The sequence below is a fragment of the Molothrus aeneus genome, chromosome 11 (genome assembly GCF_037042795.1).
Source record: "Molothrus aeneus isolate 106 chromosome 11, BPBGC_Maene_1.0, whole genome shotgun sequence".
NCBI classification, from domain to species: domain Eukaryota; kingdom Metazoa; phylum Chordata; class Aves; order Passeriformes; family Icteridae; genus Molothrus; species Molothrus aeneus.
The window spans coordinates 1,716,533-1,744,258 of record NC_089656.1 but is presented as its reverse complement, the minus strand read 5'-3'; the positions used below and the strand labels follow the sequence as shown (position 1 = coordinate 1,744,258).

At 42.7% G+C, this 27,726-nt stretch overlaps 1 protein-coding gene across 1 annotated transcript; it reads left to right on the top strand.

Annotated features, from left to right (window-relative positions):
* The first annotated feature begins 627 nt into the window (after positions 1-627).
* Positions 628-27,215, top strand: DYNC1LI2 (dynein cytoplasmic 1 light intermediate chain 2). Its single transcript, XM_066557323.1, has 13 exons — positions 628-757; positions 1,388-1,461; positions 1,879-1,995; positions 7,858-8,088; positions 14,187-14,353; positions 14,689-14,782; positions 15,387-15,522; positions 15,841-15,952; positions 16,626-16,685; positions 17,412-17,453; positions 17,867-17,984; positions 18,960-19,076; positions 24,215-27,215. Exons 1-13 carry the CDS (start codon positions 663-665, stop codon positions 24,319-24,321), a joined length of 1,470 nt encoding a protein of 489 aa, XP_066413420.1. The 5' UTR covers positions 628-662; the 3' UTR covers positions 24,322-27,215.
* The last annotated feature ends 511 nt before the right edge of the window (positions 27,216-27,726 follow it).

Sequence of the window (27,726 nt, the reverse complement as noted above, 5' to 3'; positions counted from 1 at the left end):
ATCTGCCCCGGCACTGCCGGCACCGCGGCTGCACTGGCGGGGGCGCGGCAGGGTGGGGACCGCGGCTGTGGAGAGGTACCAGGGCAGGTGCCAGGGGGACAGGGAGGAGCCGGGGCAGAAGTGTCAGGACAGGAACCGAAGATCAGGAGAAGGTATCTGAGCAAGTCCCAGGGAAGGTACTCGGGATATAGGAGGAGGTACCTAAGCAGGTGCCTGGGGTGCGGGTGGAGGTTCCCGAGCGGTGCCGGGGTGCGGGCGGAGGTTCCCGAGCGGTGCCGGGGTGCAGTAGGAATTTCCCGAGCGGTGCCGGGGTGCGGGAGGAGGCTCCCGAGCAGTGCCGGGGTGCGGGCGGAGGTTCCCGAGCGGTGTCGGCGTGCAGTAGGAATTTCCCGAGCGGTGCCGGGGTGCGGGCGGAGGTTCCCGAGCGGTGCCGCTCCCGCGGGCAGCAGGGGGCGCTGGCGGCCCCAGGCCGGCGCGCGCAGGGCGGGCCGCGGCCGGGGCTGCCCGGGCACCGCCTGATCGCGGGGCGGGCGCGGCGCGCGCGGGGCCGGCGGGGCGGCCGCGGGGCGCGGGGGCCGGCGGGGCCGGCGGCGCGCGCGGGCGGGCGGGGCGGGGCGGGGTCCTCGCGGCCCGGTGAAGTCACTCTTTGTGGCGGCTCCAAGATGGCGCCGGTGCTGGCGGAGAAGAAGCTGCTGGGGCCGGACGGGCCCGGCGGGGCCGAGCTGCCCGGCGAGGAGGACGAGGGGCAGAACCTCTGGTGAGCGCCCGCGGCCGCCCGGGGCCTGCACGGCCGGGTGAGCCCGGGCTCCGCTGGGCTGAAGCGGAGCGCGGGCTCTCCGCCGGCCGGGGCCGCGCTTGGGTCTCGCGGGCGGCGGCGGGGCCCGGGGACAGCGCCGGGGGGCCCGGGCGTGCGTGACGGGAACCCCGCGGGCCCAGGGACGGGAGTACGGGGGTGACGCAGAGCGGGGGAGCGGGGCCCGGGACTGCGGCTCTGCGGGACGTCCGCGGGGCCGGCTCCGGCAAAGGCGATCTCGTGTGTTTTTGGCTTTTATTTCTAAAGAACGCTTTAAAAAATACCTATCGTGGCAGAAGGACGTATGTCGAATACATCAATCGATTGTGATGAGAGTTAGTTGAAAAGTAATGTTCTGCAGTATTGCGGCCTCTTGCAAGGGAGGAGAACTTTAAATGTCCCTGCCCATGGTTTAGAAATCATAAAAGCTCTTGTGTAGAAGGTGGCACACTTGTGGTGCTTCAGAGTGCAGTTGGCCTGTGGCTGTGACAGCCCTGCTCGTCCACAGCCCGCATGTGCCGGCTGTGGGTGCGGATGTGCTGAGCTCATGGTGCTGTCACAGCCGGTAACGCGGCCGCTCTGCTGCTTCCCCAGGTCCTCCATCCTCAGCGAAGTCTCCACACGGTCCAGATCTAAATTGCCATCGGGCAAGAATATTCTTGTTTTCGGTAAGTAACACGCGTGACCAGTTGGGTGTTGGTTTGTTGCTTTTTTATTTATAGAAACAAAGTGTATTTCAAACACCGATTGGTGCAAACTGACACATGGGTTCGTTACAGTTGGGTTATGTAATTTGATTTATGGTCTTGTCTTGTGCTTATAGATCTGCTTTCTCTTTCATTTCCACTGTTAGATTTATAGCCTATTTTAAGTAATAATAGAGAATAAGATAGTTCTTCATTCTTATTGTTCTGGTATAAGCCACTGGATTTAGCTGAAATACTTGAAAGAGAACAGCAAATAACTGTGATTCAGAAGTGTACAAGGATGTTTCTCATTAATTAAGCAAGTTGTGAAAAAATCTTTTCTGTGAAGTCAGATGTAATTCTGAAGGTGTCTTTTTTCCTCTACAAACTTACTGGCAGGTGATGATGGTTCAGGCAAAACCACACTCATGGCTAAAATACAGGGAGCAGAGCATGGCAAGAAAGGAAGAGGACTGGAATACTTGTATCTGAATATTCATGATGAAGACAGAGATGGTAAGTTTGTTTCAAATGCAATCTCTTTAATTAAGTAGCTGCCATGCTGTTTTAATAATTGTGGTTTGATGAGTGTGTTCTGGGCTACGCCCCACTAGCTGGTTCAGCTGGTGGTGCTGGGAGTTTTGGAGCTGTGTCCATTTTTGTGGAGGGAAAGGTTTTACAGTCCATGTCTGTTCTCCCTCCTGCCCCTCTGAGAGCCTGACCTGTGTATGGGGCAGGGCAGCTCTGGGGATCCCTTCTGGGCTAGGGGAGGTCCCTTTGCTGATGGTGACTTTGTAGCAGCTGCAGTGGCATTGCTGTGGCTACTGTGTGACCTGAGAAAGGGAGAGATACATCCCTGAGAATTTCATGCTCAGCATGGATTTCTGGGCACAGGGTGTTTCTCATAGGGGCTGTGTGGAATTTTGGTTCGCTAACAGATGTTTTGCTTTAGTTGACTGAGTGAAGAACAGAACTTAAAGTCAGAATTAGTGTTTACTTTTCTCAAGCTGGAGCTGATCTCTTTGCTTTTTGCCCCTTGTCTTTTTGTTGCTGCTGCTGATCTCTGGTCTCTCTACTGTATGGAGGGAGATTACACCAAGGGACCATTTAAAAACAGGCCTCATGATGAGATTACTCATATTTTTGAGAAGGTTGGGGACAGGAGGAGATGGGGAGTGAGTTCGTTACCTTTGCTCCTAAATGTGCTTCTGCTGATCTCATTTTGGGCAAGCTGCTTGGCCTCCTTGGGGTGATTGTCTGTAAAAATGGGGAATGCAAGTCTTCCTATTCATGACCTCCTTCAGAGCTCAGAAGAGGGAAGCAGTGGTGGTGGTTCATGCCCGTTCCTGGGAACAAGTAGGAAGATCCTATAATGGTATTTTGAAACTGGAGATGCACTGAAGGCTTGCAGGAGTGATTAAGTGCCATATGTGAGTGGTTGTTATGGAGATTGGGCCTGCACTCACGTGGCAGGAAGCTCCCTTTGGATACTGTTAGGCACAATGAAAGGATGAGTACATTGCCAAATCTTCCAGGGGCCTCCTTGCAGTTCCTAAAAATCTTTTGGGTTGTAATTTTAGGTGCTTCTTCAGGTTCTGGCTGTAAGGGCTTTTCCACCATGCAAAATCTGCTTTAGTTCTGCATAAACACTTCAGGGTGGAAAAAGCCCCTATGATTAGGAGGGCTGAGACAGCCTGTGTCACCAGGCCTATTGCAGCTTCAAAGGAGATGCTATTACAAGCAGAAAAATGTTTGCTGTGCTATTTTTCCTGGTGTTATCTATCAAACCTCAAGTGTATTCCTACACTGGAAATATTTTGGGGCTATTCCTGAGTGGCTGAAAGTGATAAGTATTTGAAGTGATTAGGAGAGGCCTGTCATAAGAACTCACTAGCAGGAAAAAGAGATCTTTTTGACTGACTACAGGCTCAGCTGGCCAATTCAGGTCTTCATGCATCCTCTAATGGGTGTGTTAGGAGCTAATAATACGTGCCTTTTTCCTTTCTGTCTCATTAGTGTCATCCACAAGCAAAATAAATAGCAAAGTGCGTCAGGACCTCCCAGCAGGCAGAGATAACACTCTTTCTTCTCTAGGACAGGTTTGGATTTGGTTTTTAAACTCTCTGTGTGCTTCAGATGAATGTATGCTCAGATCCAGATTGGGGAGCAAAGGCTTTATAATTGACCCACAATTCTGGGAGCCATAAAGAACATCAGAGTACACATTCAGGAGCTCAGGAGCAGATGAGTGGTTCTGAGGGTCTCTGCTTTTTATTAGACTCCAACCTAACCAAGACCAGATCACAAAGATTTCCAGGGGTTCCAGGTCAACACTGGTAACTGAAACTCTGCAGTGGAGTGAGATGATCTCAGCTTCCTTCCCAGGTGATAGAAGATTTATTTGCCCTCTTAGTCTTAGTCTTCTTCAGATAAGTTTACTCTGTCCAGGAGAAATATTTTCCTCATAATGCTGAGTCATTCATTATCTACTTCCCACTTCCCCTTGGAAAGCTTAGGGAAAATCTCTGTTGTTCCCCATGCCATGGTCTCCCCTCCCCATTCCTCTTCAAGGGATGTGTGAACCTGGCTGCTCCTACATCTAAAGTAGAATATTTCTGGATTGCTGGATGCAATCTTAGTTTACTGTTACTTTCCTCCTTAAGATCAGCTCAGCAATTAAATTATTCTTGTTGGTTTGTAGGAAAGTCCAGGGAGTATCTCTGCCTGCAGGCCCCCGTGGCTCACAGAGGTACCCACAGACTGTGTGCTTTCCATGTCCCCTGCTGGTTTCCTGGCAGTGGAGGCACATGGGCACTGTGCTCTGCCCAGCTGCTCCAGCTCTGCCAGGTGTCACTGCTCAGTGTGACTTGTGGGCTTCAGTTCCCAGGGCTCAGGATACTTAGAGTCCAAGTCTGCTACTGAATCTCTGTCTGAAAAGTCTCTTTCCTTTAAAATAAAAAGGTATCTAAAAAGATACCTTTTTGTTTTAAAGTTATATTTTATCACTATCCCAAATGCTGCCTAGACCAAGGCATTTGCTCAAGAAGAGGTTTGGAGAGACCTGAGAAGCAATCCTGGGAGAGAGAGGATTCTCCTAAATCCCCAGCTACATTATCCTTAGAGCATGTGGCTGCTCCTGCATACATGACACTGTAGTTCATCTGGATGAAAGCATTTATAGCACTGCCTGCAAACTTAGCTTTGAGCAGTAACTGATCCTGGAGCTCAGGCCCCAGAGTCCTCCATTAGTGGAATTTCTCAGGGAGTGTGGCAAATTTCAGTTTTTTGCCTGTCTTGCTGATGAACAGCTGGTTTTTGTCTCTACTGGTTAGTCTGCTTTTGAGGACTGAGAATCTGAATTCATAGGACATAGAAGAGAAGCTGTGCACAATTTTCCTAAAGGATCTGTGTTTCCAGAGTAGCTTTCAGAGGCCCTTGCAGGGCAGAGTTACAGTGGGGATGTAGAGCAGAGCAGGGAGCCAGACTGCATGGCCTGCTCTGTGCTCTGTGTGTCAGCTGGAGCCACAAGCACCACAGGGACATTTCTCACCTGCCAGGCTACAGATGCACCTCTCCTGTGCCCAGTGTGCAGGGAAGAGGAGCCATTCTGGGGTTGCATTCTTGCCTGTAACAAAACAAAGCAGTCTTGGGTTTTGCCTCAGGTTTGGACTGGCTTCAGCCATATCATATGCATATTCCAGCTGAACTGGTTGTTCCAGATTGAGCCAAGTCTTGCTGCTGCACTAGTTTCTAATAGTTTCTAATGAGAAAATGGTCTTTTTTTTTTTTTTTTGGTCAACATCTTTAAAATGGTTTTCTTGAAAGTTTTCTCCTTTTTTGCTTCTCTTCACAGCTTGAGCAAGGGATATGTGATTGCCACTGATATCTTTTGAGTAGATACAGATGTAGTTGCAGTTCACAGAATCAACCATGTGCAATAAAATTCATCAAAGCTGGAAAATCTTTTTCAAGACTAAAGGGACAACGGAATATTGACAGGATTTAGAGATGTGATTTTAGCAGCTTTTGTAATAGCCTGTGATAAGTTGCTTCTGCTTTTCCAACAGGACCTGGTAATTGTTTGCTCTGTTTTTGTATATAGGCATGGCCAGTAAGAAAGGCCCAGTTAGCATTCATGACTAAGTATGAGCTTGATGTGGTGCTGACAAAGCTGAATTTACCACCAAGTCCTTGCCACATTATGAGCACCCAGTGGTGTATTTTTATGTTTTATGTTTTAGCAAATGTGAATCACAAGACATTCCTCTGTCCTGTTGGAAAGGAGCAAAACCTTTCCTTTACATACAATGTTACATTTTTTTTGCTCGAGTACATTTTAATGTGAGTGCAAGGCTTCCTAGCAGATTGACTGTGAGTGGTAGTTCCTCCTGTATTCTAGTTCCAGTCTGCATTCCACATGTTAAGCAAAAATTAAATCCATAAGGGGAACAAAGGTGCATAGCAAACAAAACAACTTTAACCTTAGATATTGGCTTTAAAAGAAGACTTAGAAGCAGTGAATTTGGATATTATTAATTTTTCTAACTTGCCAAGGTGTGAGAGTCTTTTCTGCAGCGTATTCCCCACAGGAGAATCCATCAGTGCTGCTTAAAGCCGTAAACTTGCATGAAGTGTGGATAGATTTGCATTGGGTTTTCAAAACTTCCATTCATGCTCCAAGGAGACAGTTGTACATACACACAGTCCCTGTCTATTAATAACTGTTAGCTCATAGAAAGCTCACGGGGTTTTATTTCCTGGGAAGCTGCTGCTTTAGGGCATGTACACAGGATGGTTCTAGGATGCAGAGAGTCCTGCACAGATATTTCATTTGTGCATTTCTGAGCTCCACAGGGCTTACCCTCACTGATCACTGTAGAGTGAATTGAGGGGTGCAGCTGGCAGTGAGAGGAGCTGTAAGTTCACAGCGTGGCTGTTGGCCTGTTTGTGTGATGGCTGATGTTGGAATGTCTTAGGACAGCCCAACAGAACTTACAACAAATGCTAAATGTAGACTGCCACATACAGCACCTGGATGAGATGTCTGAAACTGGGCTGCTCAGTCATTTTGTCCAAGGCCTGGTTAAACAGGTAGGATGTATATATCTGTCATCTTTTTTTCCTCCAGGTTTCTTAGCCAAGCTTTTGCCTTTTTCTGCAGTCAAGAGGGGTGGATTCCTGCCCAGAATAAAGTTATGATAGCCATAGTAACTGGATTTATTTTGTGAAGCTGAAAGATTCAGGACACAGAAGTACAGTGAGACAGGGTAATTATGAAGCTCAGGAGTTGCTTTGAAAATCTGGGTGCTGCAGTGGCTGGTTTGCAGATCTCTGTGTTTCAGAAGTGACATATTGTGTATGTAGTGCAAGAGAGACTCACTGATCCCTCTGGATAACTGTAGTAAAATGGGGAATACTTAGGGAGGGGTACTAAGAAGAATCTAGAAGATAGAAACAATGAAGTTGTTCCTCTTCAGGAGGAAGTTCTGAGGATAATGTTCCCTCTCTCCTTCTCTCTTTTTTTTTTCTATTTTTTTTTTTAATTTGGAAGAATTGGTTGTTCATGCTGATACATCCTTTCTGGAGGAAACTTCTTTTTCAGTTCTTATACTCCTGCCAAGAGTTCAGTTTTGGGGTAAAATGCCAGCTGTCTGACCCAGCTGATCCCCCTCTACTCTGCCTTGCATTCCAAAGAAGCATCCTGCCACTTTCAAAAACACTTCTGGAAGAACCACAAAAGCTGCAATACCAGGTCATTTCCCCAGTGCTCATTTGGTCAGGAGCCTGCAGAAGGAGCTGGTGTTAAGTCAGTGTGAGTTAAGAGCAGGTGGCACAACCTTGTTGGGAAGGTGGGGAGTTCATCCTGTATTTGCTCCTCCCACTCCTGTGCTAGAAACTTAAGCTGCTTATTGCTGCTATCTTGTTTGCAGCTTATTTCTGCTGGGCAGTTTCTTGAGTGTGTGAAACCAGCTTATGTGTCTGGGAGACACCGAGGGCAGCGTTCATCCCCTGCTGGGCTGGGGCAGGGCCACCCCTTTGGGCCTTACTTACATATCCCCTGTGTTCTGGGTTCCCTGGGCTTGTTTCTAATGCAGGAATGTTGTGCAGCGATTAAAAACTGTCCTGACAGCTGTCCTGACTAAAAGCTCAAGAACAGAAATTATTTTTTTAAGGAAAATGTTCTGAACCCAGAAATGAAAGCATTTCTGACTAATATAGGCATTCACACAGGAACTGTCTTATAAATAAGCAGGCACAGTGTGCTGGTAGCTGGCTCTGCTCCTTCTGCTGAGCACTGATGCTCTCACCTGGTCATTCCCAGCCTGGCAAAGCAAGCCCTGGCATCTGCTGGCTTCCAACTGTGCCTTTTCCTTTCAGATCACACTCGCTGCAACGTCTGGATCCTGGATGGAGACCTGTACCACAAAGGGCTGCTGAAGTTCGCCGTTTCTGCTGAATCCCTGCAGGACACCATCGTGGTCTTTGTTGCAGATATGTCTAGACCTTGGACTGTTATGGAGTCTTTACAGAAATGGGCCAGTGTCTTGCAAGAACACATTGATAAGATGAAAATTCCTCCAGAAGAGATGAGGCACATGGAGCAGAAGTGTAAGTCTTTGTGCATCCATACATTGCTGTTGGTTTTTTAATTAGCTCTCACAACATTTGATGGATTTCTTTGGGTCAGTGTTTTGAGAATGGATTGGATAAAAATTACTCTTAAGTTGTGATTGCAACACTAATTCAAATATACTGTGTTAGGCTTTAAAACAACTCTTCTTAGTTTTGCTGTGCTGACAAAGCATCAGGTGAAATATTGGTCTAGATCCTGGGCAATAATGAGATTTTGATAATTTGATTTTTAAAAAGGGCAATTAAAAAAAATAATAAAATGACAGATTGAGTTTTTAAAAGATGGTGACAAAATTCAGTGATGAAGTGAGCTGTCTGCTTTGCTGTGATATCTCAGCCAGGTCCCATTCCCATACTGTGCTTGTCTTACAGAAAGTCTCTCTGCCCTTGTTTTTCTGGTGGCTCAGAACTGGTTCTGGTTTCTGTGAACCTGGTGCAGCTAATTGTGTCTCACTACACCATTCCTACCCTGTGACTTTAGGAATGTTGTATAAATTAACCTTCTTTCCTGGCATATCCATGGCAGGATGGAATCTAGCCCTGGCACGCAGTCATTGTTGCAGTATTGGATCCTGCAGCGCTTTCCTAAAGTAGCATTGAATGTTTCTTGAGATTTTTTTTTTCTGTTTTCATATTGAATTACTCCAAAATAAATTTCTTTAGTGGAAAAGACCTTAGCAACTTCCAGTCCTTTCAGATGAAGTAGATTCAGACTGATCCTTTGTGCTTGCTGCTTTTGCTCTTGGTGGCTCTCTCTGCTGGAGTGTGGAACCCTTGCAAATATGGTCTGGTAGGTTCCTGAGCTACCACAGGGAGCAGTGTGATCTGTTTGACCTGTGGCCACTCAGGTGTATTTGTATAGCTGATAATCCTTTCTGAATGTTAAATATTATGTTCCCAGAAGCCTTGTACCTACAGCATACCAGCTGCAGTTTATACTTAATGATTGAAACCACCCGGGTTTGATCATCAGGTTACATTTAAACAAAAAGCAAAATATGAGAGTTTTTAGGAGGAAAAAAAGTGTGTCAGAGATTTTTTGGAATGGGAAATGGAAAGGCAATTCTAGTTTCAAAATCCACCACTTAACACAATTTGCACATTTGTGGGACACTGCAAATGTTATGGCTGTCCAAATAAAGGGTGAGTTTGTGCACTTAAATTTTCCTTTTGGAAGGAGAAGCTTTTCAGCCTTGGCTTCAGAGTGCACTCTGTGTGTGAAGGAGCTATGGCAAAGCTTGGGTGCCCTGTCTGAGGAACTTAGAAGGCTTTCCAATAGTGGTATCTTAGACAGGGAATTCTAGAGTGTCATAGAAACTCCTGGTTTGTTCTGAGCTCTCCTGGAGTCAGGGGAGAGGAGATGAGGGAGGGGCTGAGTTCCCCGTGCCTGGCTCCTGTGCCATCCCCTGGCTCAGCTGTGGCACACAGGGCCTTGATGTCTTCAGTTTTCCATCTCCTGTTCTCAGGCCTTGTGCTGGACCCTTGTGTCACCTGGACACATCTCTGGCTTCTGCAGACTGTCCCTGGGGCCAGCTCTGTGCTCACAACTTTGGCCACCATGTCCTGTAATTCTCTTAGCAGCCCCTCCTGAGGAAGGGCCCATGGTAACTGTGTCAGGGTAATGCACTGGCCAGGGTACTGCCCACGTGCCTGGTGACTGCCTTGGGACTGCTGCCCATCCTGAAGCTGCACAGCAAAGCTCTCCTCACTGAAATCCCGCTGCCTGCGCCTCCTGGGGTAGGCTGCAACTTAGAAAATGAAGTCACTGGCTTGCAACAGCCCAAATATGTAAAAACTGGGATAATAAAGTTCACATGAGGACAGTTGAAACACAGAAATGGAGTGCAGAGTGATGGGATGTGCTGAATTTAAGCCCCCTGCAGCATAAGACCACCTGACTTCTCCAGCAGAGTATTCCCTTATCCTGCTCCTCCATCCCCAGCTGAATGTCCCCAGTGCTTTCCTGGCTGTCACACTCAGCACCAGGAGCCCTGGGGAACACTGCCCAGTCCTGCCCCATGGCATCCACTGGAAGTGCTGCAAGGTTGTTCCTTCTCCCTTGCTAAGGTCCTCAGAGTTTCCAGAGATGCTTTGTTAGCTCACCCTTGTCAGTGCAGTTGGACTTTGGACTGCTTGTCTCTGCTGGCAGGGTTGGGGAGGCCTTTCTGCACCCAGCCCTTGCTCCTGTGTTTGCTGCTTGAGATTCTGACTCTTGGCTTGCCTGGCTGGGTGAGAAGCTTCCCTCTGGAGTTAAAGAGCTTCCAGAGTGGGCAGCAGGACACACGTGGAGGCCAAGGCTGCCTTCTTGGGAATGTGCCCAGAGCAGTGCCTGCTGCACTCACTCCATCCCTGAGCTCCTCCTATTCCTTGCTAATAGCTTGGCTGATGTGGAGTCAGGTACATAATGTCAACTATGTCCATTTAATTCAGGCTCAGTTGTGGTAATTCATTATTTGAATAACACATATTTGAATAATTATTTCAGGGATATTGCCTCCCTTTTTAAGACAGCAGAGCAGATAAGGTGGCTGTCAGCAATCAAGACCTGCAGAAAGGAGGTGTACTGGTAAAGTGGCAATTACACCAATGACCTCTGGGCTGTTTGAAGCTAAAGAATAGAAACAAAATAACATGTTTTGTCCTATTCAAGCTGAATTAGTTTTAGATTGTCTACCTTTTTGCTTTTCTGATTTGACATAGAGCTGAAAGATTTCTTAAGCTAAAAGATTTTTTAAAAATAGTTTATCCAGGTATCTTTTGTCTAGAAATTCTTTTCACAAGACTAAAATTTTTAATGATCAGTAAAGATAGGGCACAAAAAAAGCTAAAAGTGATTGTGAAACTTTGAAGAGTGTAAATATGGAATGATTGTCTCAGAAAAACATTCTTCATTTTTCTCATTTTGCTCTTCAGGGCCTTTGGGCTTTATCCATTAAGTTGCAGCATTTGCCTGCATTTCCACATTGCAGTTGAAGAGCACTCCAAGCCTGAGCAGATTACTGTTACTGGAACAACCAAAGCTAATAATTGTGGATTGCTGTCTCAGTGATGCTTCTAGTGAATGCATGTCCTGAGTGATGCAGCAGTTTTTGGTGGAGTTACCTTGCAGTGCCTTGTGTGAACAACAGCAACAAAACATTTTGCTGGAAGCTCGCTTTCATTTGCTGTGTTCAATGCAAAACTCTATAAAGAGCCACAAGTTTGGTAAATAAATGAGCACTCTGTAGTGGAGCTGGGATTTCAATGGCACATCATCACCTGGTGAGAATTTTATTAACATAATAGGCCATTCTGAGTACTCAACCTTAGTGAGGGGTGGCAGAATTTTACAGATTTCCAGAGGAACTGTTATTTTTCTGGCTTCCTATTGTATGTGCATCATCTTAGGGGTATTTCCTGTTGAAAAACCTTAAACTAAAGTAATTTTCACTATTTCTTAATAAAGAAAATGGTTGTTTTCCATACCATATAGAAGATGATTCCTCAATTAGAACTATGGGGAGGAGCTAATATTCATGGCTCATTAGAAAAAATGGAAAAATAAAAGATTTTATGAGCTGTTTGGATGCACAACTTTATGTCCATCAAAAGCCTGAGAATAGAGCTCAAATGAGACATAGCTGTGGGAGGTAAGAAAAAGTATGAAATTGCTGTGTGTCAAAGAAAATTTGAACTGCAGTGAGCTGCTTTATTACTTTGTGAGAGTGCAGTTTGTTCATCGGGGCATCCAACAGTGCCTGGGGTTCAGGTTCACTTGGATTTCTTAGGACTAAGTTCAGAAGGGAATGGGGGTTGAGTGGAAGCCTGGAGCAGTGTTGAAGAGCCTGTTGCTGTCAGGAACTCCCACTTGTGCCTGACTTGAGGTGCTGTCTGTGTGCTCAGGGTTCCTGCTCTGGCTGGCGCCTTCTGTTCACTCAGCAGCTGTTTGCTCAGAGCTGCCCCTGTTGGCCCCAGTGTTGTGTCCCATTGCTCCATGGCTGGCAGGGTTAATGCCAGGCCAGGTGCATCCCTGGGAATGCACACAGAGCTCAGCTCCACGGGCAGGGCGTGGAGGGGGCTTCTCCCTCTGTGTGTGAGGTGTGGCCTTGGTGCTGCTGCTGGGTCCTGCTGGCTCCTGGGCAGAGGTGGGGCTGGGAGCTGTGGCTCTTGGGATTATGCCCTTCATTCCCATTCAGCAGAAATTCATGAGGTTGAAACCATCAGACTTCTGAAATTTCCATGTTGCATTTGCTCTTACTTACATTTCTAAAATTCTTAGAGCATCTTGTGTTTTCTCATGTTGTTGACTGTTATTCTTTTCAGGAGAGGCCTTTTTCCCCAAATATGAAGGGGTTTATGCTCAGTAAAGAAAAGATTATTTTGCTTTGATATGAACAAAACCCAGGAAAGGAATCCTGTCTGATTATCATGCTATGGTAAATTGAGAGCTGTATTGTCAAATAGTCTTTTCTGTGTGATTAAGTCAGAGAGACTCATCTGAACTGCTCTAATACACTTGGCCTCAAAAGTAAATAGTAATGGGAAAGCTAATAAAGGAAAGTGGCACTTCAAAAAACTCCTTTTCTAGTTAAATGCTTTTGATGAGATAATAAACACGTGGAATGTGCAGAATGCATGATGGAATTTTGATTTACTGTAGCTGACTAAGAAACAGTCCTGGAGAGAGCATCCTTTGGAGCACTGCTGTTTCTTCTCCACAAGAAGGCACTGTCTCCCCATGTTAAAAGGATGCGAACATTTTCATTTGTTTGTATTTCCTTGCACCCTGGCATATATTGAATTTGTGATTGGAAGTCTTATGGTCTGTATTTAGTTTGGGGTTTCTAGGCTTTTCTCTGGAATGGAGTTCTCTTCCACAAGAATCACACAATTTTATATTTCAGCTAAACATTGTAGATTGTGCAGCTTTAAACAGAAGTTCTCTGATTTGTTCTTCCTTCCACACACCCATGCCATTGCAGGAATGGTTCCTGTTTTGAAGAGGTACCATGACTTCTTTTTGCAAGGCTTGTATAAGAAGCTTCCCTGAGGTTTTGCCACTTCCTAAAGCTCAAGAGGCTCATTGCAGTTCCTTCCCTGGTCCAGAGGGTCTTCTGAGCAGCCTCTCTGTGTGGCTGGGCTGGACACTGGTGGCTTTTCTAAGGAGTTTTCCTGACTGTCCCTACAGTCACTCTGCTCCCACTGTTTCTAAAATGAAGGAACCCTTATGGGATCATGGAGTTTGCTTGGCTCTTTCCTGAGGGTTCCTTATGGCTGAGTGAGGAGGAGGAGAGCCCAGGGCCTCGGGGCAGTGAGTGCCTGGAGCAGCCACACCCAGGACACAGATTTAGCTGGTCTGTGGCTTTGATCTTGAATAAAAGACATTAAAGTGTAGATTGCAGCCCACATTTGATAAAGCATGTGTGGGTTCACAGAGCATTTCCAAAATGGCCTTAATACTATTGCCATAAATACTGTTGCAATAAAATTAAAATACTAATCCATAAAAAGCATCGAGTTTCCTCTGGACCCCACTGTAGTTTTCCAGAATGCAGCTGAGTCTCTTCAGGTAGCCTGCAGATGCTCTTGAGTAGTCTGTGTTTATGCAGATAGGTTTTATATTTCTAGCACTGGATGCCTGCAACAGAAATGCAGAGTAATAGGAACTAAAGTAATTGTTCATAAGGAAAAGTGGCTGTTTCAGGTTGGTGTTTTCTGTGTACATTTATATTTTCACCATGCTTTATTCCACAGTAGGTACAAATTGCAGGGTGTAGGCTCTGTTGCTAGACCACATTTATGTTTTCTGTTGTCAACTGCCCTATAATGAAACGTTTGGGAATACACATTTTTGCAAATAATTGTAATTATTTATAATGACTCCAGATCCCACTTGATTTAGCTTCCAGTAAGTTTTGGTGGAGGAGTATTGTGCTGTTGGAAAGGGCAACGAGGCTTAACTTGCATTCAGTTCTCATGTAGTATAAAAATTTAAAAGAAAAAAACCTTGAGATTTCTAGTTAGTTGTAGATTAATTATGGTTTAAAAAGAGCTAGTTCCTTTGTTGCAGCCTAAGAATCTCTCTCTTTTAATAGTCATGAAGGAGTTTCAGGAGTATGTAGAACCTGAAGAAGGTTACCAAGGATCGCCACAGAGGAGAGGCCCCTCGTCTGGCCAGGAGGACGAACACGTGTCCCTTCCCCTCGGAGACAACGTGCTGACTCACAACCTGGGCGTTCCCGTGCTCGTGGTGTGCACTAAAGTGAGGCTCTGCTTCTCTTTGCTGCTCTGCTGCCTTTCATTGCTGCTCTGGTAAAGACAGGCTTTCTGCAGACATGCAGGATGAATTCTGGATTAACAGTGGAGGGGTTTGTTCTACAAGTGAGCTTCTGCCATCGACATCAATTTTTGCTTTGATGGAATAGTAATAACTTTATCAATTATATTTAATTACTTTAGGGTTTGATTTATCAGCGCTATTTTAGAACCAGAGGCTCAAAGTAAATGTGATGGGAGTGTGTAAGATTAAGGGAGGTGTTTTAAGACGTGCTGGGGTTAAATGCCTGAATTTCTGGTTTGTTTACCTGCCTCTCCCAGTGTGATGCAGTGAGCGTCCTGGAGAAGGAGCACGACTACAGGGAAGAACACTTTGACTTCATTCAGTCACACATCCGCAGATTCTGCTTACAGTGTATCCTTTTCTGTGCTGAGGACATTGCCTCTAATGTGCAGGCAAGAAGAGATGTTTTCCTGTTGAATTGCACATTACATTTGTCCAAGAAATTGCTCTGCAAGGTGGCTTGGTATTTAGTTATTGGTTAGGGTATATGCTACACATACCTAACCTTAGGTAAGTATGTATATAGTTTGGTTTTTTGAAAACGTTGACAGATGTATAAAATATTTATAGTTTTTAAGTTGTGCATGGGACTTAGACCTTTTGTTCTTTTACAAAGGGTTTGCCTTACATTTTGTGAAATGTTCTTTCTTGGTTTTCCCCTCAGAAATTGCAATTTCCATGTAAGCCTGAGATCTCATGTGTGTATTAAGCTTTTGACTTTTTCCAAGTGAAGTAGGACTCAGTTTCCATGTAAACCTGGGAGGATGGATAATTTCTGTGTATGTCACTGAAAAGTGCCACGAGCCTTGCCCTGTTATATCCCCTTCAGTCCTGTATACTTAATGTCTCTAGTTTTGCCTAGTTAGTAGCTATAAATCTATTAATTCCTGTTTTGAAATTCTCGTTGTAATTTAGAAACTGTATATTACCTAATTTTCCTTAGCCAGAAGCCCAGATGGGGCTGCCTTGATTTATACATCAGTTAAGGAGGAGAAGAACCTTGACCTGTTGTATAAGTACATTGTACATAAAACCTACGGTTTCCAGTTTACCACGCCTGCCTTAGTGGTAGAGAAGGATGCAGTTTTTATGTGAGTCACTGGGACAAGCAGCATGGTGCCAGGGGGGGTTTATTTAGCACTGCACTGCATGTAACCTGGATATAAAAGTAAATTAAATGGTATGTTGTTCAAAAACTTAGTATGCAAGTCTTGTGGAATCCCAAATTTAAACAGCAACTTAGTGCATATTACTTGACTCAGACTATATCACTCCTGGTTTTGTATCCTTGGAATTTAGCTGAGTAATAGGGCTGATCTGTAAGAAAATTGCCTTGCTTAAGTAGAGGGCAGTAAATAAATGTTCTCTGTAGAAGTTGCAGAAAAAGTAAAGCTTTATTTTCTTTTCAGACCTGCTGGTTGGGACAATGAGAAGAAAATTGCCATTTTACATGAAAACTTCACAACAGTAAAACCAGAAGATGCATATGAGGATTTCATTGTAAAACCTCCTGTAAGAAAGGTAAAAAGGGGTTATTTGTTTCTGTACCCCAACAAATAAGTAGAGTTTGCTCGAATGGCTGCTAAGGACTGTTAATATTGAGGAACTCCAAATATAAATGTAACTCTTTTTTTTTAATCTAAATATGTGAAATGTCAGGCTTTCATTTATTAGTTATTTAAAATACTGCAAGCAAACCCAGAAGCCATTCACCTTATTGAATGAAAGGCAGTCCAGGAATAGCTATTTTTACATTTACCATTTTTCCATGCATGGGGTGGAAACACACCCAGAAAATGGAGAATTCTCTTGTAGGACATTTCCACTTGTACTCATGGCTTTGAGGTTGCCATGCAAAGGCAAAGCAAGATCATCTCAGCTCATTAAAGAGATGCTGATGAGATCAATCTCCAAACTTAAAAAGAAAACTGTGGCTACTTACCAAGTGCTCATCTCTGTAGGACAGTTCTGGCATCACTGTTCATCTACTCCGATATTTTTTATTTTACACGATTTTTTAATGGCAACTTCTTTAATGGTACTATTATTTTAAATGGGAAAGAACAGTTTAAAAAAAGGGAACAGTAGTCTTAAAGATTTGCCTCTCTCTCTTCCCTTTTGATCACCAAAGCATAAAAACTAGTTACAATAATTTCAGTTTTTACTTATAACAACAAAATGTTTTGTTCAACAGTTAGTCCATGATAAAGAGCTGGCAGCAGAAGATGAGCAAGTATTTCTTATGAAGCAGCAGGTAAGAATGGAAGAATGAATATAAGTCCTTACTATGTAAGATTTCACTTTAATTTCTCCCTTGATATTGCCTTTAGTTTTTCATTCCTCATTTAAATCACCAGGTAGGCTGTTTCTCAGCTTTGCAAATTCAGATGTAATTGTGAAGTAAGACTTTATTCTAACAAATGCAAGTAGGAAATGTGGTCACTTAACTTGGCAAGTTGAAGGGAAGATATGCTGAAAACAGAATGTACGTGTCAAAGGAGAAGAGGAAGAAGAGGCTTTGTATTTCACCACACAGTTGTATTGATCTGTGAAATAGAAATACTTTTAAAACCTAACATCTGAGCATTGCAGTTTCCTTACAGCCAGAGGTTTGAAAGACTTTATTGTGTCAAATTTGGCTATGCTGTAATTTGTTATTTTCTTTATTACTCTGTAGTTTAAAAAATATAGCAATACGTCCCTATCCAGGATTATAAATGTCCTGGAGGTTACAGACTGGGGTGTCTGTGATTTTGGCTTTGAGTTCTGGGCTGGCTGTGTGAAACAAAGGCCCAAAGCTTATTTACTCCTTGCAGTCAGTCCTCTAGAGGCAGAGTGGGGAAGGATGGAAATATCAAAGAGGAATCCTGTAAATATCAGGAAAAAGATCAAGTAAATTTATGGTTACTCAGCTTCACTGTATTTTATTCCTCTGTATTCTTTCAAATCTATTTAATATGCTAATATGTTGTTTTTGCAGTCATTCCTTGCCAAACAGCCAGCAACGCCTACAAGAGCATCAGTAAGTAGATCCAAGGAAAAGAGTAGGAGGTGTTTTGTTTCCTTGAAGGGAAAAAGGGAATGAGTCTAACCTGCAGAGATCCATTTTTTATATTTAAATGTAACCTACATAATCTCTGCAAACCGCAGAAAGGAAATAAATAATGAGGCAATATTTTAAAATGTTGCTTATGAATTCACTGTGGAAACATTGGATTATTGAACTGAAAATTTCCTGCTGTGATTCAGCCTTTCCTGTAGTAGTGGCACATTCCCAAAATAACTGATATTTGGGGTGCTTGTTTGTTTTCTTTCTCCAGTGTGCATCACTACAGTGGCAGTAGAAAGGCTGAAAATGTATGTGATGTTAAACTTGCTTAACATAACTAATCCTTTGAAATTCTTTTCTGATGTGTGTGATTTGGACTTTTTAAGGAATCTCCTGCAAGAGGCCCTGCAGGATCCCCAAGGACTCAAGGCAGAGCTGGTCCCACCAATGTACCCAGTGCCTCACCAATCACATCAGTTAAGAAACCAGATCCAAATATTAAAAGTATGAATGAGCATTTTACTGTTCTATCATGTGTTATTTCCCTTAACATGAATCCTCTTCTGTAGAAAGATTTGGGTACTTACTCACTAATTATATAGGTAGTTTAATAACAGAAATGCATTTATGACATAACTTTGGATTGTTTTTCTTTTCTGGTCATTTGTGTGACTTGGAATAGAGTTCTGTTACTGCCAAGCAGTCAGACAGAGGTCAAATGCATCCTAATTTCCTTAAATTGCCTCAATACATTTATTATGAATCAGGTGGATTATTAGGGTGGAGACTGCTCTAAACTATGAATAGTTTTATACTTCCTATCACTTATTCTGGAATCCACAGCAAGCTCTGTTCTGCTAAGCCCTCTCTGGAATGACATTTGCTGTGGCAGATGGAGGCACTTGGAAATGAGATCTTTCCCTGACATGCAGCTCCATGGTATGGAGGGGCTTCTTTACCCTCTGGGCATTACGAAAGTCTGCAGGGCCAGTGATGTTTTTTGTTGTGCACTGTAGGGCCATGCCTCGCTTCCAGGGGCTAAAATGCCCTTCTGGATCCTGTCTCATTGCTGAATTGCCAAGTTTGGATTTGTTAAAAGCAGTGTGGCATGAAAGGCTGTACTAGAACATCTGTGCAAGTTGTTAATGGGCTTATTAGTCTTTGAATTTTATGTCTGTACTTAATAATCTTGCTCTTGGCTTTAACATTTATTAAAAGCTTTAAAATGTACAAATATTTAGATTAAAATTTCATTACACCCCCCCCATCATTCCAGAAAAGCAGGAATGTGCATTCAGCCATCTCTGCCTATGCCAAGGTATGCAAAGGACTGGGGTATTCAAACTGAACAAAGGACAGATTTTCTCAGAGCTGAGGTTTATTTCCTTGATTGGCAAGAGATTTGTATCTGTGTGAAAATAGGTTATAATTTACCAGCTCCCACTGTTCTGTGTAATGGATATTTGCTTTTTTCTTTAGATAATGCTGCAAGTGAAGGAGTCTTGGCTAGTTTCTTTAACAGTCTCTTGAGCAAAAAGACTGGCTCTCCTGGAAGTCCTGGTGCTGGAGGAGTGCAAAGCACAGCCAAGAAATCAGGTAATTGTTTTTAATTGTTTATTTGGCTCCTTGGTCCCTGGGTGTGTCTCTTACACTGGTCAGGAAAGTGATGGACCTTGACAGATGAGAGTACAAAATGTCTTTAAAAGAAGAACTAAACTACTGCTACATCACAACTCCAGGGCTTCTGTTAAATTCTCTTATTCTTTAGTGAAGTTGCACCGCTGGGATTTCAGTGACATTTGAGTCTTGATCCTATGCTGGAAGTGCTGATTTATTTTTCAACTTCAGAATTCCTTCCTTTCTTTTCTTGATGCTTCACTGTTGCAAAGGAGATGCAGTTCTTTGGGTTTGGGCTGGAGTTAGCAGTGAAACTATTGAAATCTCCCCAGAGTTCAAGCTGAAATGAATCACTGCTTGTGACAGCTTGAAGTTGTTCACTCATTAATTATTTAGAATTTTATTGCAATCCAGCACAGCTGGTAACACTGACAAATGGGTGCCTTCTGTGTGTGTGCTGTGACTGCACTGTGGGAGATCCTTGCTGATAAATAATGCAGCAGTTCAGTGAAAATGAAAGAAACCTGGCAGAGTGGTTGGTACCCAGACCTTGGTGGTGCAAAATACATTGTCCACCTGACAGATGGAATTTACTGCTTTGATTCTGTTTCTGTTCAATACTGGCATTCCCATCACACTGAATGTTCAGGAGCTTTCCTTCCAGAATTCTTTTCCTATTAAATTATTGATAGATGCACTCCTTCTGATCCCAAGCTTGTGCAATCTTGTGGGTGTTAATGGTGATGCCAAACCCACAGTTCCTCAAACCCACAGCTGAGAGGGCAAAATAAGGCTTTCTGAACTGGAAATGAGAAATATCTGCTCCCAGCCACACTGATGGTTCTGTCAGTCAGAGAGCCAAGGCAGTTGGAGTCTGGGTATTTTAAAATTTCTTTTTAACTGGGAAGATTTATATATGACATTTCATGTTCTAAAAGTTCAGAAATGCCTAGGATTGGACTTACAGCAAGTCAGGTGTGATTTCTGGGGGTTTTGTTTCAGCATGATGAATCCTGTAATTTTGTCTTTATTAAATTTAATTATGATGAAGATAACAAAAGGGATTTGTATTATATTATTTCCATAATAATATTGTTTCCAGGTTATAAAAACACTGAACTAATTCTTTCATAATCCAGAATCCCCTCTTCAGTTAAACACTGAAAGATGTCCCCTGCTTCATCAAATGCAGCCTCATGTTTTACTCACAAAGTCAAAATAAATTTTGTAGAGATAGAACTGGAATTATTTTTAGGTGTTATTTCACCCATGCTTTCTACCTGAAGTAAGTCAGTTGGGGAGTACCTGGCTAGTGATTAAAAATCAAACTCAGAAATAAAAGCTGTAATGCCACCTCTCCAGGAAGCCTATTCCAGTACTAATTTCTCAGTTATTTTTTCCTTTGCCCAGTCTTTCTGAACCCCAGTACTCTTGGTCTTGTTTGGGTGGCAGTGGAGCTCAGAGTAGCCTCTTTGTGTTTGCAGCAGTGTTTGGGTTTGGAAGCTGTTCCCCTTGGCCTGTGGCTTGTGTGTGGGCTGCAAGAACAGATGTGTGTGCAGGCCATGTTGTCTGGCTGTGACAGTTCTGTCCCCCTGGCTCTCTGCTCACCCTGTTTGCTTTGTGCTCAGAAACAGCTGGGGCTGGCAGACAAGGCCCTGCCTGCCCTGAGAAGGGGTGAGCTGATCTGTGCTAGAGATGTGTTCTGTTCACATCTCTCAGGGGGACACAGCTTTGAGTTCAGCTCTGTGGCACTGAGCAGGATCTTCTATAACAATTCAGCCAGTTTAATACATTTTATGTCTCCTGGAAGTAGGGTTTCTAGTCTGTATCAGATTCAGTGTCTCAAAAGCTTGTGTGTTTGCTTAATCATTGTTTTCCATTCTATCATCATGCATTCCTTTGGGAATTTATGTAAATGACTTTTCCCCCCAATCCTATCTTTCCAAATCAATTGTTGTCTCTTCAGGCACACTTTCCTACATATCTGCTCTCTTCAACAGCAAGCCACAGTAGATGGCTGAATAAAAGTACTGACCAGTGCTATGAATAATTAATGGGTAATTTTATTAATTAAAATCCATTCATTTTCTCTGAAATATCAAGGCTTTTCTTTTAAAGTTTATTTCTGTGAGGATGATGTGAGATGTGATATCAACCACTTCTCCCTTCTGCACAGGACCTGTTATCCTGTCATAGAAATGTGGGTGGCTTGGCAGAACCTGTCAGGACAGACCCTGTTGCTTGTTGGGCTTGTAGGCTGTTCTAAACACCTAAAACATAACTGCATTTTCTGGGAGAACTGCTAAACTTGTCTATAATGGGCTGTACTCTAGAAGTCTTCTAGAACACTATTCCTTCCAGGACTTTCAAAGATAACAAGCTTTTTTGTTATTTTTTTTCCTTGTGTCAGCATTAACTTCTAATTGGAATAGATAATTTCTGTCCTGAAACATGTAAAGACAGCAATCATACATCCTTCCTTAACTTTGATTTTGATAGGCTAAATTAGAAAGTTCTGGTCTCCTGCTAGAGGCTGAGCTCTGTTTTCCCCACTAGTTTCTTCATTAGTTCCCATCATTGGCTTATTTTTGTCCTGAACCCAATGATCAGAATATTGTACTGAGCTCTGCAGGTCTCCCTTGCTGTAGTGCCTGCTGCAGCAGTTCTCTTGCTTGGGTGGAAGTGCTTCTCCTGAATGATCTCAAGCTTGGCTTTTCTTGGCTACATTGAGCTGGCAGCTCCTATTCCTTTCCTGGCTTTGGGAACAGAACAGCTGGCTTTCACTCACAGGAGAAGGTGCCTGTCCTTGGCACCTGCTGTGCTCACACCTTGTGTGAACCAGTGTAAGATTCAACTGTGCTGAGCAGGTAAGGGCTCCTCATGCTGCTCCCTCTTGTTGGGTTTGTGAGGTACCTGGTGCTGGTGAGAGCAGAAGACTCTACTCTTCCTCCTGTTCCTTGGTGGAAGAGTAGAGCAGAACATCAGAACATCCTGGAGAAAGCATTATTTCCAGCAGCATCCTCTGTGCAATCTGTAAATGATCTCTGTGCTAAAATTATCTTTGTAAGCATTTCAAATGTCTCAACTGTTTAAAGAGCCTGATGTTTTCAGAAGGTTGATGACAAAAATATTTAGCTTTAAAGAGACCATCTGTTTCTCTCATAGCTAGGAACAGCCTGAGGTTGAAATGTTGAGATTCTGTCCCAGCATGAGTGACAATGTGGGTCTCACAATACTGGTCAGCCTCATTGATGGATTGGTTTCTACTGTGGCAGCTCTTACCTGAGAAAAATCTCTCTTCTGGGCAGTGTCATGTCCATTTGTCCTGCTATGCCATGCTTCTTGTTTGCCTTTGTTTCTGGACTCTTTAATGTCTAGACCATGATATTTCAAAACACTTCAATTGGTTATTTCTGTGGTGGATTATTTTTCTGCATATGAACTTCTATAGCCACACAGTTATTTCATTTATATTCACAAGAAGATTCTTGCAAATTCTAAGGCTGCCTTCCCTCTCTATTCCTGTACAGAGGATAAAGAACTCAGGTTCCCTGCTCTCACTCTGTTCTAGCATGGGGAATTGTACAGAACTGGGGGCATGGAATTGTCCAGAACACATCTCACTGAATCACTCCTTGAAATTTATAGGGAAATGAAAGCAAGTGTCACTCTCATTCATAATTGAGGGGAAACTCTTATTTTCTTAAAAACTGCTCCCTGTATTTCTTCTCCTTTGGAAGGTGCTCCCTGTGGTAGGAAAGGGAGGTATGTTCCCCTGCATTGGGAGAGTTCTTCCTGCCCACATGAGGTATTTGCAGGACACTGCTTGGGGTTATGTTGGAGCCCCAAGGAGCCAGTTCATCCAGCATAAAAAACAAAGTCATGGTTTTTGTTTAGATCTGCTCTTGTTTAAGTGAGGATTTTGTGTGGCCTTTATTGTTTTAGGGTTTAGGCTTTTTTAGCTCCCAGGTGCCATTAATCTACACATGAAGTGTTTTGTATTTTAAGTTCTGTTACAGTGCATTAATTAATGTACTAACTCCTAAATTTTGCTTAAATACTCCTACTTTGAGTAGATACTGTGTAGAGTGCTGTGGCTTATAAAACCTTTCTAGTGATTAAAGGTAACCTTTTAACTTGGTTATGTCTTTGTACTTTGGAAAAAAACACTTGAATCTCTACCAGTCAAATCTTGCCTTCTTAATGTTTTCAGCATGTACCCTGGAAAAAATCCACCTAATATTTCACACACATTTGAGCTGGAAAACAGATGCTTGTTAAATTCTTTGGCTATGTAAGGGAGCTGTACATGGTTATATAATCTACTTTTTGTCTAAAAATATAGCTTTTTAATCTTAAATGGTTGTATGCTCCATGCATTAGGATATATTGTTCCAATTTTGGTGATGAATTTGTCTGTGGGTTTATAATTTTCAGGAACACTGAAGTAAGCTGATGGTTCAATTAGGGAATTGTTTAAAAGTTTTGAGTCTAATATAGAAATGTAAGATATGCCTTCCCATGAAATACTTCAGTGTGTCTGGTTCCAATTGAAGAAGTGCTTTGAAATGCCTGCTTGGAGATATTACATGAGTACACAATTCCTGTCCCCTTTTGAAGGGAAGTGTTGTCTGCAGATATCAGAGTTCTTCCTGTTACTTATTTCATATTCAAATGCAGTAGGTACAAGTGCAACCAAATAAATGGGATTTCTTTTTCAGCAAGTGTCCTACATACCTTGTGCTTAAAAGTTGGGTTTAAATAAAGTCCTTGCTATCAATGCCAATAGTAGAATTGTGTGTGGTTGATTTTTATGGAAGATTCTAAATATAGTTATTTTGAAATGTTAGTTGCTATAAACATATCCCTGGGAGTGTTGTGCTTTTTCCTGGTGTGTAGTTCAGCTTTTCATCTCTTTAAAGTGAATCAAACCTGAGTATCAGTCTTTACACAAAAAATACCCTACATTGTGCCAGGCTCTGTGGCCTTGGGAAAGTGGCAAAATAATGAGAAATAAATAATATATTGTTATCTAAAGGTGATTTATTGAACACTTGTGCTTCTTGGTTAAAACATTTCATTGAAACTCATTTGCTTTGTGTTCTTTTTCTCTCCAGGACAAAAGACAGTTTTGGCAAATGCTCAGGAGGAGCTGGACAGGATCACTCGCAAGCCTGACCCCATGGTAACAACAAACTCTCCTCCAACAGAGAACGAGGCTTGATGGGCAGAACAATGCAGATGTAAATGACCAAATAACTATGTATAGTGATCTGATAAGACCAGGAATTTTCTGCTATGGCAGATGCTATCAGTTTTCTCGGGGCAGGGGAAATGAGCTTACTACATCATTGCCTTGTCCCAGTAAAAAGTGCACATTCAGGAAGTTTGCATATAAAATCCCTCTGTATAAGATAACCATTTAGAGTTTATATAGGGCAATTCTTTTGGTTTGGAGGTAAAGCAGGTGCAGCTGCATTTCCTGTTGTGAAGAACACAGAGAAGCAAAATGGAGAATTCTCTTAAAAGTACTACTGACTGCACACGAGGCAAGGAAGAGAACTGAAACCCTCTTTCAGAGTTTCTGGAATTGGCTACTTGTATGTTTGCAATGCATTATATTCTTGGAGTGGTGGTGGTGGAGCAGCATTAACTGGGGGAAAGAAGCCAAGGTGGGGAATGGAGCCCTGAAAGGGGAAACGGATTTGGGACAGCGAGAAACCAGAATGTTGGATTGACTGGAGAGGAGCAATGTTGTCAAATCCTGTGTTTCACAGGGGGTAAATAGTCACTGTTTTTAAAAGACTACTTTACATTGGAGAATTCCAGGCCAAACACTAAGAACCATGGGAATTTATTCTTGTTATAAATCTTGTTTTAGTTTTTAAAGAAGTCTTAAGAGTGTGGATGCCCTTTCTGGTGTAGCTGACAAAGGGAGAAACTAAACTTGTTTAGCTCCAAGTGCCTGGCACAGTATGTGATGTGTCTTTAGAAGGTGCTTGAACTTATTGTGCACTGTAGTACAAACAGTCACTGTTTGGTTTTATTTGAAAAACAGTAGTTTGGCAATTTGTATTTAATTTTAAATCCTGTTTTCTGATAGCTTCTGCCTTTTTTATGCCAAGAGGCTGGCCTATGAAGAATGGTGGGTGACAGATCATTTTCCCATAATGAAATGTGCTACAGAACACTCTCAGTATTTTTCTTTCTTACTTTTTTGTAACTAAATATTAGCTACCAAGCTAAAATGGATTCCTGCCTTACACCTATGGAGGTTTTTAAAAAAAACTTTCAAGGCCCTAGTTCCAACCACATCTGCTGCAGGTGCAGCCAACTCCAATTCTGAAGGTAACCTAAAAAGTATGAATGTGTACACGATGGACATCCTGAAGAAGTTGTTTTGTGTTTTCTTTCATGTAGCATTTCATTTGAAAAGATGGGTTGTGGTTGTCCCCGTTGCTCTAAGGGAGCCCTGTCCATGGTCACATAAACCCTCATTCTGTACAAACAAACACAGCTGCAGTGATTACTGAAATGGCACTTTGATTTTGTACACAGTATGCTTGTTTTACATGGACACACTACCAGAAATTAAAAATACCAAGCATATTCTGTGCTCTTAATGCTGAAGGGAAAAACCACAATTTGAATTATACAGAGTTTACTTTTTATTAATATGAACTTGTTGTACTAAATCTGATGTCTGGATATAACTTCCCTAATAGATATTGTTACTTTAAGATAAGAATTAGACTGACCACTAACACAGTGCTGGGTGTTAACCTCAACTCCTGTTACAGCAAGAAGCTGTTCCTGTGAGTCTGTCTAGACATCTAGAAAGCTAAGAGTATTTACTTGCCTCTTTGACAAACATTATCATGAGTATGTTACTTGTGCCAGTTTTTTTGTTGAAAATACTCTATTTTTGCTTTTGGTTTTTGTTTTTGTTTTGGGTTTTTTTTTTACTTTTTTAAGAAATGGTATGACCTGAAGTTATACAGTTGTCTAGATAACAGTTAGACTAAGACTGTGGCTGGCTGATGGTGATGTGGATGCACTTTCTGGTGTAATGGGTGCCAGTTGCAAATTACCACACCAGAAGTAGTTACACACTGTCCTTCTGACATTGAGAAGTGAGATTGGAGACTAAACCATCAAAAATTGGACAAGAAAACTAAAGTGTGTGATTGTAATGGCATAGTTTGAAAACCTCAGTCTGAAACTGCCTTTTTTTGTCATCTAACCTGATAAGCACTTTTCTAGCAATATGGCTAAAACTTACAATGGAAGTATTTTCCATATGTATAAAAATGTTGAGTATACTAAAACTGATCAAAACTGTTACTGTGTCATAACTTACCAGCTTTGAAGAAAGACAAAACAGGGACAGATTTCCAGTTTCTAATTGCAAGTGAATGCTCCTAGTTTACTAAAGAGAGGTGTAAGTAATGTAGCATCCTGTGGGTGCCAAAGTCTGCTGGCTTTGGTGAGCTGCACACTTGTTATTCTGGTGTCTTCAAGCATTGGAACCAAAGGCCAAATGCAAACAGCCTTTACATTTTCAAGTGAAACTTCGTTTTCTTTGCAGATACACTTGTATGGTAGACTGTTTAAACTATTATATGCCTATATTTATATGCATTATAGTGACTGCATCTACTGTTCATGTTTAAACTAAGAAAACAAGAAATGAAAGCATTCAACTTGAAGCAAATAGAAAACTTTAAAGATTGGCCCTCCATAAAAATGCTGTGGTTATGCTGCTTGATTTTAAGTTTGCACTTTTTTTTATTGGCATTAAAAAAACAAAACAAAACTGTTTAAACTGAACAGAATTTCATATTTTATTTAATTTAACTACGTTGAAAGTGACTGCTCTGTACATCGTGAACTTAACAATATACATGCTGTAAATGAAAGTTCACTGTCCTGTATACTAAGTTTATTGGTTTTTCTTCCAACTTACAATTAGGACTGCAAATGTATGAAACAAACCTTAGTCCACTTGTATGGCTTTAACCAGGTGCAGTATGCAGTCATGTGGAACCTTGCTTTCTAGTGCTGGCAAAATGAGGACGTCTTTAATTACTGGCTTCAATAAACATGAATCCAGACTGCTTTCTGCTGTGCTTTTGTCTGGGAGATGCCCTCCTGGCACTGTTTGTGTGGGAGCAGGGTGTGGGTAAGCTCTGGGAGCAGGAGGAGCAGGTTGGCTGTGAGCTGTGTCCCTGGGTTAGTGACAGTCCTCTGGAGCTGGGAGCTGGGCTTGGGACAGCTCACAGCACAACTGCTTTGGTCCAAAAGAATGTATTTCATTGGGCTGGGGAGACAGCTGTGTGCTTCACTAGCTTCAGATGTATTTTGTGGAATACTGTTCCCAAGCACAGCACTGATCCTGAATTAGCAGGATTCAAATCCAGGCTATGGGAAGTTTAAGGAGTGAATTGCTGGAGTGTTGAAAATCCCTCTTCTCTGCCAATAGTCAAGTGTTCTCACTTGGCTGGGTGTAAGAAGAGCTTCCCAGTAAGCACAGAAGGAGTGGGCATTTAATTAGGATTCTGCTGCTTGTTTTCATCGTTTGTTTCATTTCATATCAATTGGATGCCTCTGTTCCTCTGCACAGATTGAA

Coding starts and splice junctions, on each gene's coding strand:
- DYNC1LI2 (XM_066557323.1), top strand. CDS start 663: ATGGCGCCGGTGCTGGCGGAGAAGAAGCTGCTGGGGCCGGACGGGCCC. Junction 1,996..7,857: donor TCATGATGAAGACAGAGATG/GTAAGTTTGTTT, acceptor TTTTCCTTTCAG/ATCACACTCGCTGCAACGTC. Junction 14,783..15,386: donor CCGCAGATTCTGCTTACAGT/GTATCCTTTTCT, acceptor CCAGAAGCCCAG/ATGGGGCTGCCTTGATTTAT.